General features: G+C 50.9%; 1 protein-coding gene across 1 annotated transcript in view; it reads right to left on the minus strand.

Moving 5' to 3' along the window:
• LOC140713990 (ornithine decarboxylase-like) overlaps nt 1-16,432 on the minus strand; it is a 43,825-nt gene that overhangs the window by 16,027 nt on the left and 11,366 nt on the right. The window contains exons 3-4 of the mRNA XM_073024668.1: nt 2,176-2,349; nt 38-210 (exon numbers count right to left, since the gene is read on the minus strand). Coding sequence (XP_072880769.1) covers nt 38-210; nt 2,176-2,349 — 347 coding nt within the window. The remainder of the gene's footprint in view (nt 1-37; nt 211-2,175; nt 2,350-16,432) is intronic.

The raw sequence follows: 16,432 nt of genomic DNA on the forward strand, positions 1-16,432 counted from the left end.
AGCTGATTCAGACGAGAAAGAGATAATTGTCATTTACTTCGCAGTGGGATGGATCCGTGCAACTTTGAAAAGTTCATCTTTGTTATCGAATGTCATCATCTGAATCCCATTGGTGGCAGCAAATTTAATATAAGAGCTCTCCTTGCAGGGGTGTGCATAAATGATTCTCTCTGGGGGGACCCCAATATCTTGTACCATCGCAATCTCATTCTGTTGGGACAGAAAGAGAGTTATCTTTAATATTTTTTATTTTTCTGAGTTCATTGATTGGTAAATTGTCACATATACTGAAGTTCAGTGGAAAGCTTTGTCTTGCATACTGTCCATAATTCATTAATTTCATTCCGACAATGCATTGAAGTGGTAGAAGGGTAACAACAGAATGCAGAGAACGAGTTACACAGAAAATACAGTGACAGTAACATGCATGTAGACAGTGAAGTACAAGGCAATAGATTGTGAGGTCTAGAGTCCATCTCATCTTGGTGGGATATAAGGGTGGTGGGTCAGGGGACTACGTAGGGTGAACCAGAGGCAGAGATAGGCAGAACAAAGGGGCAACTATCCGATGAGGGCAGAACAGGAATCAGCCACAGAGTAAAGTAGGGAGAGCAAAATCATTTTGGGCCACAAAACATGGGACAACATGGTAGCGTAGTGGTTAGCGTAACGTTCAATTCCTGCCAACGTCAATAAGGAGCTTATACATTCTACCTGTGACTATGTGGGTTTCCTCCCGGAACTCCAGTTTTCTCCCACATTCCAAAGACATATGGGTTAGGGTTATAAGATGTGGGCCTGCTATATTGCTGCTGGAAGCATGGTGACACTTGTGGGCTGCCCAGCACATCCTGAAGCTGTTGGTTGTTAATGCAAACAACACAGTTCACTGTATGTTTTGAAGTACAGTACTGTGCAAATGTCTTGGGCACACAGGTATAGCTAGGATGCCTAAGACTTTTGCACAGTACTGTCGAAATTTTATGTATTGCACTGTACTACTGCCATTTTTTTTTAAATCACGACGTTTGGGTGATGATAATCCTGATTGTGATATGGGTTTCAGTTGTGGATTGAGAGTGGGAAGGGGGCAGGGAGAGTGGAATCATGGTTAGGAGAAGGGGAAGGGAGAGGGGAGGGTGCGGGAAGCACTGGAGAGACATTCTGTAATGATCAATAAACGAACTGTGTAGAATCAGATGACCTTGCCTGGTGTCTCAGGGCTGGTCTGTCTGCACTCACACCGTCTCCATCCCCTGGCACTCCTTCTCTGCCACATGTTCCTGCACCTCCACCTTCACCATTCCCAGCATGCTTTGCTCCAGCCAGATTTACAAACTTGCTCTCTACTCCACTTTGACAGATACAATACTGACTATATATATATGTGCAATATACTGTATATATGACAAATAAATCTAATCTTTAATGTTAAATGTGAAGCAATGCAAGGAGACGAGGACAGCACCGTCATGCAGAGTGAGCTATGAAATGGTTCAAAAGAAAGGACGAAGCGAGAGCAAACCAGCTGTGGGGGAACAGAGGCAACGAGAAGCACGGAGAAGTGCAGAGGTGGCAGGACAACACTGAGTAGATCTGGCAAATGGGTCACGACATGTAATAGGAATATAGAGGAAACGGCACCAACAATCATTCCACGGCCAAAGTAATTTAAATCACACTTTTTCCCCATTCTGATGTTTTGTCTGACAAAAACTGAACCTCTTGACCAGATCTGCATGCTTTTATGCACTGAGTTGCTGCCACATGATTCTCTGATTAGATATTTGCATTAATGAGCAGGCGTATCTAATAAAATGGCCACTGAGTGTATAGTGAGGCATTGAATTGACTTTATTACTTACATCCTTCATATACATAAAGAGTAAAAATCTTTACGTTACGTCTCCGTTTAAATGTGCAACGTGCAATTATAGTAATTTATAATCAGTTTTATATACAACAGGATAGTCAATATAACAGAAATACAGTTGCATCAGCATGAATTAAGCAGCCTGCTGGCCTGGTGGAAGAAGCTGTCCCAGAGCCTGTTGGTCCTGGCTTTTATGCTGTGGTACCATTTCCCGCAAAGTTTGGGAGATTTTCCATTGTTGCATACATTAACACATTTTAATATTTAAAGAGCATCAGTGAGCTCATTATTCCAAATCCTACCTTACTGGCACAGTCAAAGCCGATCCCTAATTGAGCAAGGGTCCAAACTATTGGTTTGCTATCATTGCATTTCACAGCATAGAAAGGTTTCACTCGAGGCAATGTCATCTTCCACTGATGGTGTTTCTTTATGACTTCACCCAAGTCGGCAACGTAGAAAGCATCTGTGTTATCCTGCAACACAAGGCATGGTGATCATACTGACTGTCATTATCCACTAATTTAACATTATTAGATTCCTTCACTTAGCCTTCTCTGCTAAATTCAATAAGTTGAGCAAAACATTGGAATGCTGTGCTGTTCATGTGTTTTGTAAAATACATAGAAAGATTTGTCAGTGCTGCTCCGGGGGGTGGGTGTTTGAACAAGAGCTGTAGGACATGGCAGATCGTGGGGTAGTTGTGGGAAAAGACGTTATTAAGACCACGTTTACAAAGGCAGGAATCAAAAGCATGGTGGCAATAATGTTCTTAGTTATGTCTATTTCAATGCACGGAGTATTGTAGGTAAGGCAGATGAGTTTACAGCATGGATAAGCAGATGGAATTATGACACTGATGTCAATGATGACTAGTGTAGAATGAAGAACACTCATTAAAAATGTGGCCACTAAACAGTATAGTTTGAGAATGAGAATAATTCATTGTAAAAGGGATAAGTTTATTTTGAATTAAAGGTCTCTTTTCTAATAAAGATTTCTTTATCTCATCATCAACATTTATCTTATTCCATAAATCAATCAAATGTTTTAGTATAGGAACAACAACACACACAAAATGCTGGTATAACACAGCAGGCCAGGCAGCATCTATAAGAGAAGCACTGTCGATGTTTCAGGCTGAGACCCTTCGTCAAGACTAACCGAAAGGAAAGATAGGAAGAGATTTGAAAGTAGTGGGGGGAGGGGGAAATGCGAAATGATAGGAGAAGACCGGAGGTGGTGGGATGAAGCTAAGAGCTGGAAAGGTGATTGGCGGAAGTGATACAGAGCTGGAGAAGGGAAAGGATCATGGGACGGGAGGCCTCAGGAGAAAGAAAGGAGGGCGGAGCACCAGAGGGAGATGGAGAACAAGCAAACAACTAAATATATCAGGGATGGGGTAAGAAGGGGAGGAGGGGCATTAACGGAAGTTAGAGAAATCAATGTTCATACCATCAGGTTGGAGGCTACCCAGCCGGTATATAAGGTGTTGTTCCTCCAACCTGAGTTTGGATTCATTTTGACAATAGAGGAGGCGATGGATAGACATATCAGAATGGGAATGGGACGTGGAATTAAAATGCGTGGCCACTGGGAGATCCTGCTTTCTCTGGCGGACCGAGCGTAGGTGTTCAGCGAAACGGTCTCCCAGTCTGCGTCGGGTCTCACCAATATATAAAAGGCCACACCGGGAGCACCGGACGCAGTATACCACACCAGCCGACTCACAGGTGAAGTGTCGCCTCACCTGGAAGGACTGTCTGGGGCCCTGAATGGTGGTGAGGGAGGAAGTGTAAGGGCAGGTGTAGCACTTGTTCCGTTTACAAGGATAAGTGCCAGGAGGGAGATCGGTGGGAAGGGATGGGGGGGACGAGTGGACAAGGGAGTCATGTAGGGAGCGATCCCTGCAAAAAGCAAAAAGAGGGGGGGAGGGAAAAATGTGTTTGGTAGTGGGATCCCATTGCAGGTGGCGGAAGTTACGGAGAATTATATGTTGGACCTGGAGGCTGGTGGGGTGGTAGGTAAGGACAAGGGGAACCCTATCCTGAGTGGGGTGGTGGGTTGATGGGGTGAGGGCAGATGTGCGGGAAATGGGAGAGATGCGTTTGAGAGCAGAGTTGATGGTGGACGAAGGGAAGCCCCTTTGTTTAAAAAAGGAAGACATCTCCTTCGTCCTGTTTTGAAAAGCCTCATCCTGAGAGCAGATGCGGCGGAGACGGAGGAATTGTGAGAAGAGGATAGCCTTTTTGCAAGAGACAGGGTGGGAAGAGGAATAGTCCAGGTAGCTGTGAGAGTCTGTAGGCTTATAGTAGATATCAGTATAGAGGCCATCTCCAGAGATGGAGAGAGAAAGAAAGATCAAGAAAGGGGAGGGAGGTGTCGGAAATGGACCAGGTAAATTTGAGGGCAGGGTGAAAGTTGGAGGCAAAGTTAATGAAGTTGACGAGTTCAGCATGCGTGCAAGAGGCAGCGCCAATGCAGTCGTCGATGTAGCGAAGGAAAAGAGGGGGATGGATACCGGTATAGCCTTGGAACATGGACTGTTCCACAAAGCCAACCAAAAGGCAGGCATAACTGGGACCCATACGGGTGCCCATGGCTACACCCTTGGTTTGGAGGAAGTGGGAGGAGCCAAAGGAGATATTATTGAGAGTAAGAACTAATTCCGCTAGACAGAGGAGAGTGGTGGTAGAGGGGAATTGGTTAGGTCTGGAATCCAAAAAAAACCGAAGAGCTTCAAGACCATCTCGGTGGGGGATGGAGGTATATAGGGACTGGACGTCCATGGTGAAAATAAGACGGAGGGGGCCAGGGAACTTAAAATCATTGAAAAAATTTAAAGCATGAGAAGTGTCATGAACATAGGTGGGAAGAGATTGAACAAGGGGGGATTAGACAGTGTCAAGATATGCTGAAATGAGTTCAGTGGGGCCGGAGCAAGCTGAGACAATAGGTCTACCTGGACAGGCAAGTTTGTGGATCTTGGGTAGGAGGTAGAAACGGGAAGTGCGGGGTGTGGGAACTATGAGGTTGGTGGCAGTGGATGGGAGATCCCCAGAGCTAATAAGGTTGGTGATGGTATAGGAGACAATGGCCTGGTGCTCCTTAGTGGGATCATGATCAAGGGGTAAATAAGAAGAGGTATCAGAGAGTTGTCGCTGTGCCTCGGCCAGCTGGAGGTCAGTACGCCAGACAACAACAGCTCCCCCCTTATCAGCAGGTTTTATAGTGAGGTTGGGATTGGTGCGGAGGGAGCGGAGAGCAGAGCGTTCGGAAGGAGTGAGGTTGGAATTGGAACAGGGTGTAGTGAAGTTGAGATGGTTGATGTCCCGTCGGCAATTAGCAATAAAGAGATCCAGAGCAGGTAGAAGACCAGAGCAGGGTGTCCATGAAGAGGAGGAGGGTTGAAGACGGGAGAAGGGGTGATCGGTGGGTGTAGGAGAGTCCTTGTCAAAGAAGTAAGCTCGGAGACGGAGTCGGCGGAAGAAGAGTTCAGCGTCATGGCGTACGCAGAACTCACTGAGGTGTGGCGAAGGGGGACAAAGGTGAGGCCCTTAATGAGGACAGAGCACTCTGCCTCAGAGAGTTGAAGGTCAGAGGGAATGGTAAAGACCCGGCATGGATGAGAGATGGGATCAGAGAGGGGAGGGGGGAGGCTGGAAGTGTCAGTGGAGAGGGAAGGGTTGGGGTGAGAGGAAGATGGAGCCTCTGAGGGCCCAGGAGCTGACGATGGGATCTGAGGGAGAGGGGATTGCAGAGTGGTGGAGGGGGAGGGGGAGGGGGAGATGGGAGACACAATCGCAGCATGTGAAGACCCGGCCTGGAGTTCAACGCTGGAGTCACAGTCGGTGGCTGCTCAATCGCTTTGAAGCTGTCCATGGTCGTTGGAGCACGCAGTGATGGTGCTGGAGTCCGGATTTTCAAAATGCCCTGGGTCGCTGGGGAGGCCGAGATCGACAGCCAGGGCGAATCCATGGTCGTTGGAGCACGCGGTGATGGTGCTGGAGTCCGGATTTTCAAAATGCCCTGGGTCGCTGGGGAGGCCGAGATCGACAGCCGGGGCGAATCCATGGTCGTTGGAGCACGCGGTGATGGTGCTGGAGTCCGGATTTTCAAAATGCCCTGGGTCGCTGGGGAGGCCGAGATCGACAGCCGGGGCGAATCCATGGTCGTTGGAGCACGCAGTGATGGTGCTGGAGTCCGGATTTTCAAAATGCCCTGGGTCGCTGGGGAGGCCGAGATCGACAGCCGGGGCGAATCCATGGCCATTGGAACACGCGGTGATGGTGCTGGAGTCCGGATTTTCAAAATGCCCTGGGTCGCTGGGGAGGCCGAGATCGACAGCCGGGGCGAATCCATGGCCATTGGAACACGCGGTGATGGTGCTGGAGTCCGGATTTTCAAAATGCCCTGGGTCGCTGGGGAGGCCGAGATTGACTACCGGGGCCGGGGACGCGATATGAAGACCATGCTCTGGGGTCTGCAGGTGGAAGATCTTGCGATCCTTGCAGGACGTGATAAAGTCAAAGAAACAGTGATTGCACGCATGGATCCGACGGAGGATGAAATAACGGACAGGTCCATTGCAAACAAAGAAAAAGGTGTCCTGGAGGCGTGGAAGGGACTGTGATAGGGACGCCAGGTACCTTCTCATGGCGGAGAGTGTCGCCCTCAGAGCTCAACGGGAGAAACAACGGGGGGCAGAGTCAATTAAGTGTGAGTACCTGGGATCCTCAGAAGGTCCAAATTGAGAAGCTCGAAAACGGATCCTGAAGCCAACTGGAGTCAATTGGCGACGGAGACACATTCCAAGGAAGGATATATGGCTGTAATAGCGGGTCTGGGTCAAAATATGATCGAAAAGTTGAAGGGCCGAAGGAATTATAGATGGGAAGCAGCGAGAGAGGGTTTCACTGAACTCCTGTCGAAGAGAAGATTTAAACTTCTTCAGTGTAGGCATCACTAGCAGAGGCTTCGCAGTAGAATTTAAAGAGCAAACACAAGGAAATCTGCAGATGCTGGAAATTCAAACAACAACACACACAAAATGCTGGTGGAACACAGCAGGCCAGGCAGCATCTATAGGGAGAAGCGCTGTCGACGTTTCGGGCCAAGATCTTTCGTCAGGACTAACCAAAAGGAAAGATAGGAAGAGATTTGAAAGTAGTGGGGGGAGGGGGAAATGCGAAATGATAGGAGAAGACCGGAGGGGATGGGGTGAAGCTAAGAGCTGGAAAGGTGATGCACCATCAATAACTCACGCTGAGACTTAGGAAGCGAGTTATCGGCTTTTATTGACTGGAAGAATAAACAGCACTACATCCTGGAGAAAATGAGGGAGAGCAGCAGCCCACAGTCGCCTTTATACAGGGGTCTGTGGGAGGAGCCACAGGAGCAGTCAGCAGGGTCTGTGAGAGGAGCCACAGGAGCAGTCAGACAGGTATATCTAGTTCACCACATTCACCCCCCCCTTTGTTTAAAAAAAAGTCCCCAAGTATATTTACAGGTTAAGTCTATCAGGTGGTCGAATCGTTCGCTGTGATCTACGTAGCTCCGGCTGCAATTGCACAGGTGCCGGAGGTGGTGTTGGCACAGGTGCCGGAGTTGTTGTTTGCACCGGAGGCGGAGAGTGGGTTGGTTCTGTCCCAGCTGGAGGTGTCAGGGATCCCTCGCGTGTGTGCGAGGTCCCCGGAATAGACGCGTACGAGATGCCCGGTACATGAGCGTCGTGAGGAGTCTGGGTGTGGCACGGTGTGTGCGGTGTCACCTCGGGTACAGGGTGCATAGTTACCGTGGAATGTTCGGGGTAGTGGTCTGCTGCTCCGGCGGGCGCCAGGTCGCGGACAGAGACCGTGTCCTCCTGCCCATCAGGCAAGACCACGTAGGCATACTGGGGATTAGCATGCAGGAGGTGAACCCTCTCGACCAGCGGGGAGTACTTATTACTCCTCGCATGTTTACGTAGCAGCACTGGCCCCGGGGACGTCAGCCAAACTGGTAGGGTGGTCCCAGTGACAGACTTCCTGGGAAAAGAGAATAGGCGTTCGTGAGGGGTGGCATTAGTGGACGTACACAACAGGGAGCGGATAGAGTGGAGTGCCTCAGGGAGGACCTCCTGCCATCGGGAGACCGGCAACCCTTTTGACTTAAGGGCTAAAAGTGTGGCCTTCCACACTGTGGCATTCTCCCTCTCCACCTGGCCATTCCCCCGGGGATTATAACTCGTGGTTCGACTAGTAGCAATGCCCCTAGCTAGCAGGAACCGGCGCAACTCGTCACTCATAAAGGAGGACCCTCTATCACTGTGGACATAGCAGGGATATCCGAACAGAGTGAAGAGCTGGCGCAGGGCTTTTATGACGGACGTGACAGTGGTGTCGGGGCAGGGAACGGCAAAGGGGAATCGCGAGTACTCGTCAATAATACTGAGAAAATAGACATTGCGGTCGGTGGAGGGAAGGGGGCCCTTAAAGTCAACACTCAGTCGCTCAAAAGGGCGGGTGGCCTTGACAAGCTGCGCAGTGTCAGGACGGTAGAAGTGCGGTTTGCACTCAGCGCAGATCTGGCAGTCCCTGGTCATCGTCCTGATGTCCTCCAGGGAGTACGGCAGGTTCCGGGCTTTAATGAAATGGTAAAATCGGGTGACCCCCGGATGGCAAAGATGGGCATGAAGGGCATACAGCTGGTCGAGCTGGGCACTAGCACACGTTCCCTGGGATAGGGCATCAGAGGGTTCATTGAGCCTGCCAGGCCAGTACAGGATATCATAATTGTAGGTGGAGAGTTCTATTCTCCATCGCAAAATTTTATCATTTTTGATCTTGCCCCGCTGTTGGTTGCTGAACATGAACGCAACTGAGCGCTGGTCGGTCAGCAATGTGAACCTTTTGCCGGCGAGATAGTGCCTCCAGTGCCTAATAGCTTCCACTATGGCCTGGGCTTCTTTCTCCACCGCAGAGTGCCGAAGTTCAGAGCCTTGAAGGGTACGAGAAAAAAACGCCACTGGTCTGCCTTCCTGATTGAGGGTAGCAGCCAGCGTGACGTCAGAGGCATCACTCTCTACTTGGAAGGGAATGGTCTCGTCCACCGCATGCATCGTTGCTTTGGCAATGTCCCCTTTAATGCAGCTGAAGGCCGCGCGGGCCTCGGCAGAGAGGGGAAAAGTGGTAGACCTGACCAGGGGGCGGGCCTTGTCTGCGTAATGGGGGACCCATTGGGCGTAATAGGAAAAAAAACCCAGGCACCGCCGGAGGGCCTTGAGAGTGGTGGGAAGAGGGAGTTCTAACAGGGGGCGCATACGGTCGGGGTCAGGGCCAATGACCCCGTTCTCCACGACATACCCAAGGATAGCGAGTCGTGTGGTTCTGAACACACACTTGTCCTTGTTATAAGTGAGGTTCAAAGCTTCGGCCACTTGGAAAAATCGTTGGAGGTTGGCGTCGTGATCCGACCAGTCGCGACCACAGATGGTGATGTTATCTAGATAGGGAAATGTGGCCTTCAGTTTGTACTGGTCCACCATCCGGTCCATCTCCCTCTGGAAGACTGAGACCCCATTTGTGACACCAAATGGGACGCGCAGGAAGTGATAGAGCCTGCCACCCGCCTTGAAGGCAGAGTAGGGGCGGTCCTCCGGGCGGACGGGGAGCTGGTGATAAGCGGATTTCAGATCTATTGTCGAGTACACCTTGTACTGAGCTATCTGGTTGACCATATCCGCGATGCGGGGTAGGGGGTACGCGTCAAGCTGCGTGAATCTATTGATGGTCTGGCTATAGTCCACAACCATCCTATTTTTCTGCCCAGTCTGAACAACGACCACCTGGGACCGCCATGGGCTTGTGCTCGGCTCAATGATCCCCTCCCTGAGCAGCCGCTGCACCTCTGAATGAATAAAGGCCCTGTCCCCTGCGCTGTACCTCCTGCTTTTAGTCGCCACCGGTTTACAGTCGGGGGTCAGGTTGGTGAACAGCGATGGGGGAGGGATCTTGAGGGTGGAGAGGCTGCAAGTAGTGTCAGTAGCACAGCTATCGGCATGGTACTGGGTGGGATGTGTGGGTCGATGTGTATGTGCGTGTGGTAACGGAGTATATGGCGAAGTCCCACCAAACTGAGGATTCCTGACAGTGAGAGGTGGGAGGGGCCCGTCATATGCCATAGTCACACTTTTGAGATGGCTCTGGAAGTCGAGCCCCAACAGCACAGGTGCGCACAGTTGAGGCATGACCAGGAACGCAAAGTTCTGATATTCTGTGCCCTGCACCACCAATGTCGCTACACAACCCACCCGGATGTCTGTGGAATGCGACCCAGAAGCCAAGGTGATCTTCTGATGTGCCGGCCGTGTCACGAGTCCACAGCGTTTCACTGTGGCCGGGTCAATAAAACTCTCAGTGCTGCCCGTGTCAAACAGGCAGCTAGTCCTGTGCCCCTCCACCAGGATGTCCATCATCGACCTTGCGAGCTGGTGCGGAGTGCTTTGATCGAGGGTCACGGTAGCCAGCGTTGAACGGGGTGAGTCGGGGGCGGGGCCTGGTGGCGCTGGCAAAGATGGCCGCTCACATCCGGGCATGCAAGATGGCGGCTCCCAGGTCGCACACGGGTAGGTAGGGGCGGGGCATGGTGACGCCGGCAAAGATGGTTGTCCACATCCGGGCATGCAAAATGGCGGCCCCCAGGTCTCAGACGCAGCGCTACTCGACCCCGGGCGCGGTTTAGATTTACAGACCTTGGCGAAATGGCCCTTCTTCCCGCAGCTGGAACAAGTCGCTTCGCGAGCCGGGCAGCTGTTTCTGGGATGTTTCTGAAGCCCACAAAAGTAACAGAGTTTTATACCTGGCGAATTCGAGGAGTTCGTGATACCGCGACTGGCAGCGGCGTTGGCGAATTCGCTCGGAACCGGGGAATCGCGCGGCTGGACCGCCTCGGCGTACAGCTGCGCAGCCTCCAACGTATCGGCCGTCTCTATCGCTGAGCGTAAGGTAAGATCAGCTTTTTCCAGCAGCCGCTGGCGTAAATACACTGACCGGACTCCAGTCACAAAAGCGTCTCGGACCAAGAGTTCCGTATGCTGTTCCGCTGTGAGCGTTTGGCAGTCACAAGTCCGCACGAGTGCCTGTAGGGCTCGGAGAAATTCAGCAGTCGACTCCGTAGGCCGCTGTTTTCGTGTTGCCAAGCGATGCCGGGCATAAACTGCGTTTACCGGCCGCAGGTACTGTCTTTTGAGAGCGGCAAGCGCCCCCTCGTAGGTCGAGAGGTCCCTGATGAATGAATAAACTTTTGGGGCGACCCTCGAGAGGAGAAGTCTGAGCCTAACAGCTGAGTCGGTGGCACGAACCTCCTCCAAGTATGATTGGAAGCATACAAGCCAGTGTTCAAAGGCAAGAGCTGCTTCAGGGTCTTGGGGGTCCAAATCTAAGCGTTCTGGGCGTAAAACGGTTTCCATGTTTTAACTTCCAGTCAATAAAATTGATGCACCATCAATAACTCACGCTGAGACTTAGGAAGCGAGTTATCGGTTTTTATTGACTGGAAGAATAAACAGCACTACATCCTGGGGAAAATGAGGGAGAGCAGCAGCCCACAGTCGCCTTTATACAGGGGTCTGTGGGAGGAGCCACAGGAGCAGTCAGCAGGGTCTGTGGGAGGAGCCACAGGAGCAGTCAGACAGGTATATCTAGTTCACCACAAAAGCTGATTGGCGAAAGTGATACAGAGCTGGAGAAGGGAAAGGATCATGGGACGGGAGGCCTCAGGAGAAAGAAAGGAGGGGGGAGCACCAGAGGGAGATGGAGAACAAGCAAACAACTAAATATATCAGGGATGGGGGAAGAAGGGGAGGAGGGGCATTAACAGAAGTTAGAGAAGTCAATATTCATGCCATCAGGTTGGAGGCTACCCAGCCGGTATATAAGGTGTTGTTCCTCCAACCGGAGTTTAGATTGATTTTGACAATAGAGGAGGCCATGGACAGACATATCAGAATGGGAATGGGACGTGGAATTAAAATATGTGGCCACTGGGAGATCCTGCTTTTTCTGGCGGACCAAGCGTAGGTGTTCAGCGAAACGGTCTCCCAGTCTGCATCGGGTCTCACCAATATATAAAAGGCCACACCGGGAGCACCGGACGCAGTATACCACACCAGCCGACTCACAGGTGAAGTGTCGCCTCACCTGGAAGGACAGTCTGGGGTCCTGAATGGTGGTGAGGGAGGAAGTGTAAGGGCAGGTGTAGCATTTGTTCCATTTACAAGGACAAGTACCAGGACGGAGATCGGTGGGAAGGGATGGGGGGGACGAGTGGACAAGGGAGTCGTGTAGGGAGCGATCCCTGCAAAAAGCAGAAAGGGGGGGGAGGGAAAAATGTGTTTGGTAGTGGGATCCCATTGCAGGTGGCGGAAGTTACGGAGAATTATATGTTGGAACTGGAGGCTGGTGGGGTGGTAGGTAAGGACAAGGGGAACCCTATCCCGAGTGGGGTGGCGGGTTGATGGGGTGAGGGCAGATGTGTGGGAAATGGGAGAGATGCATTTGAGAGCAGAGTTGATTGTGGACGAAGGGAAGCGCCTTTGTTTAAAAAAGGAAGACATCTCCTTCGTCCTGGAATGAAAAGCCTCATCCTGAGAGCAGATGCGGCGGAGACGGAGGAATTGTGAGAAGAAGATAGCCTTTTTGCAAGAGACAGGGTGGGAAGAGGAATAGTCCAGGTAGCTGTGAGAGTCTGTAGGCTTATAGTAGATATCAGTATAGAGGCCATCTCCAGAGATGGAGAGAGAAAGAAAGATCAAGAAAGGGGAGGGAGGTGTCGGAAATGGACCAGGTAAATTTGAGGGCAGGGTGAAAGTTGGAGGCAAAGTTAATGAAGTCAACGAGCTCAGCACGCGTGCAGGAGGCAGCGCCAATGCAGTCGTCGATGTAGCGAAGGAAAAGAGGGGGATGGATACCGGTATAGCCTTGGAACATGGACTGTTCCACAAAGCCAACAAAAAGGCAGGCATAACTGGGACCCATACGGGTGCCCATGGCTACACCCTTGGTTTGGAGGAAGTGGGAGGAGCCAAAGGAGAAATTATTGAGAGTAAGAACTCGTTCCGCTAGATGGAGGAGAGTGGTGGTAGAGGGGAATTGGTTAGGTCTGGAATCCAAAAAAAAAACGAAGAGCTTCGAGACCATTAGTATAGGCGATTCTTTCTTTTCCCGTATCCATTTCGATTCCCATTTATATATAAAATCTTCTGGTATATTTTCTCCTATTTTATCTAATTCTATTCTAATCCATGCCGGTTTATCTTCATCAAAAAAAGATGCAATAAATCTAAGTTGATATGCTTTGTAATAATTCTTAAAATTTGGTAATTGTAACCCTCCTGGGTCAAATTTCCATGTCAATTTTTCCAACGATATTCTTGACATCTTACCTTTCCAAAGGAATTTCCTCACACATCTATTTAACTCTTGAAAGAACTTCTGTGGTAATTATATTGATAGTGTTTGGAATAAATATTGTAATCTAGGGAATATATTCATTTTTACAGCATTGACTCTACCTATTAATGTTATTGGTAACATCATCCATTTATCAAGATCCTCTTGAATTTTTTTCGATAATGGCAAATAATTTAGTTTAATATATATTATAACTGGTTTCAAAAGGGATTAGATATATAGGAGACTGTTTTGAAGGAGGTATATTAATGTCATTTGACCAATGATCGAAAAGTTGAAGGGCCGAAGGAATTATAGATGGGAAGCAGCGAGAGAGGGTTTCACTGAACTCCTGTCGAAGAGAAGATTTAAACTTCTTCAGTGTAGGCATCACTAGCAGAGGCTTCGCAGTAGAATTTAAAGAGCAAACACAAGGAAATCTGCAGATGCTGGAAATTCAAACAACAACACACACAAAATGCTGGTGGAACACAGCAGGCCAGGCAGCATCTATAGGGAGAAGCGCTGTCGACGTTTCGGGCCAAGATCTTTCGTCAGGACTAACCAAAAGGAAAGATAGGAAGAGATTTGAAAGTAGTGGGGGGAGGGGGAAATGCGAAATGATAGGAGAAGACCGGAGGGGATGGGGTGAAGCTAAGAGCTGGAAAGGTGATGCACCATCAATAACTCACGCTGAGACTTAGGAAGCGAGTTATCGGCTTTTATTGACTGGAAGAATAAACAGCACTACATCCTGGAGAAAATGAGGGAGAGCAGCAGCCCACAGTCGCCTTTATACAGGGGTCTGTGGGAGGAGCCACAGGAGCAGTCAGCAGGGTCTGTGAGAGGAGCCACAGGAGCAGTCAGACAGGTATATCTAGTTCACCACATTCACCCCCCCCTTTGTTTAAAAAAAAGTCCCCAAGTATATTTACAGGTTAAGTCTATCAGGTGGTCGAATCGTTCGCTGTGATCTACGTAGCTCCGGCTGCAATTGCACAGGTGCCGGAGGTGGTGTTGGCACAGGTGCCGGAGTTGTTGTTTGCACCGGAGGCGGAGAGTGGGTTGGTTCTGTCCCAGCTGGAGGTGTCAGGGATCCCTCGCGTGTGTGCGAGGTCCCCGGAATAGACGCGTACGAGATGCCCGGTACATGAGCGTCGTGAGGAGTCTGGGTGTGGCACGGTGTGTGCGGTGTCACCTCGGGTACAGGGTGCATAGTTACCGTGGAATGTTCGGGGTAGTGGTCTGCTGCTCCGGCGGGCGCCAGGTCGCGGACAGAGACCGTGTCCTCCTGCCCATCAGGCAAGACCACGTAGGCATACTGGGGATTAGCATGCAGGAGGTGAACCCTCTCGACCAGCGGGGAGTACTTATTACTCCTCGCATGTTTACGTAGCAGCACTGGCCCCGGGGACGTCAGCCAAACTGGTAGGGTGGTCCCAGTGACAGACTTCCTGGGAAAAGAGAATAGGCGTTCGTGAGGGGTGGCATTAGTGGACGTACACAACAGGGAGCGGATAGAGTGGAGTGCCTCAGGGAGGACCTCCTGCCATCGGGAGACCGGCAACCCTTTTGACTTAAGGGCTAAAAGTGTGGCCTTCCACACTGTGGCATTCTCCCTCTCCACCTGGCCATTCCCCCGGGGATTATAACTCGTGGTTCGACTAGTAGCAATGCCCCTAGCTAGCAGGAACCGGCGCAACTCGTCACTCATAAAGGAGGACCCTCTATCACTGTGGACATAGCAGGGATATCCGAACAGAGTGAAGAGCTGGCGCAGGGCTTTTATGACGGACGTGACAGTGGTGTCGGGGCAGGGAACGGCAAAGGGGAATCGCGAGTACTCGTCAATAATACTGAGAAAATAGACATTGCGGTCGGTGGAGGGAAGGGGGCCCTTAAAGTCAACACTCAGTCGCTCAAAAGGGCGGGTGGCCTTGACAAGCTGCGCAGTGTCAGGACGGTAGAAGTGCGGTTTGCACTCAGCGCAGATCTGGCAGTCCCTGGTCATCGTCCTGATGTCCTCCAGGGAGTACGGCAGGTTCCGGGCTTTAATGAAATGGTAAAATCGGGTGACCCCCGGATGGCAAAGATGGGCATGAAGGGCATACAGCTGGTCGAGCTGGGCACTAGCACACGTTCCCTGGGATAGGGCATCAGAGGGTTCATTGAGCCTGCCAGGCCAGTACAGGATATCATAATTGTAGGTGGAGAGTTCTATTCTCCATCGCAAAATTTTATCATTTTTGATCTTGCCCCGCTGTTGGTTGCTGAACATGAACGCAACTGAGCGCTGGTCGGTCAGCAATGTGAACCTTTTGCCGGCGAGATAGTGCCTCCAGTGCCTAATAGCTTCCACTATGGCCTGGGCTTCTTTCTCCACCGCAGAGTGCCGAAGTTCAGAGCCTTGAAGGGTACGAGAAAAAAACGCCACTGGTCTGCCTTCCTGATTGAGGGTAGCAGCCAGCGTGACGTCAGAGGCATCACTCTCTACTTGGAAGGGAATGGTCTCGTCCACCGCATGCATCGTTGCTTTGGCAATGTCCCCTTTAATGCAGCTGAAGGCCGCGCGGGCCTCGGCAGAGAGGGGAAAAGTGGTAGACCTGACCAGGGGGCGGGCCTTGTCTGCGTAATGGGGGACCCATTGGGCGTAATAGGAAAAAAAACCCAGGCACCGCCGGAGGGCCTTGAGAGTGGTGGGAAGAGGGAGTTCTAACAGGGGGCGCATACGGTCGGGGTCAGGGCCAATGACCCCGTTCTCCACGACATACCCAAGGATAGCGAGTCGTGTGGTTCTGAACACACACTTGTCCTTGTTATAAGTGAGGTTCAAAGCTTCGGCCACTTGGAAAAATCGTTGGAGGTTGGCGTCGTGATCCGACCAGTCGCGACCACAGATGGTGATGTTATCTAGATAGGGAAATGTGGCCTTCAGTTTGTACTGGTCCACCATCCGGTCCATCTCCCTCTGGAAGACTGAGACCCCATTTGTGACACCAAATGGGACGCGCAGGAAGTGATAGAGCCTGCCACCCGCCTTGAAGGCAGAGTAGGGGCGGTCCTCCGGGCGGACGGGGAGCTGGTGATAAGCGGATTTCAGATCTATTGTCGAGTACACCTTGTACTGAGC

This window comes from Hemitrygon akajei, chromosome 20, assembly GCF_048418815.1.
Source record: "Hemitrygon akajei chromosome 20, sHemAka1.3, whole genome shotgun sequence".
Taxonomy (NCBI): Eukaryota; Metazoa; Chordata; class Chondrichthyes; order Myliobatiformes; family Dasyatidae; genus Hemitrygon; species Hemitrygon akajei.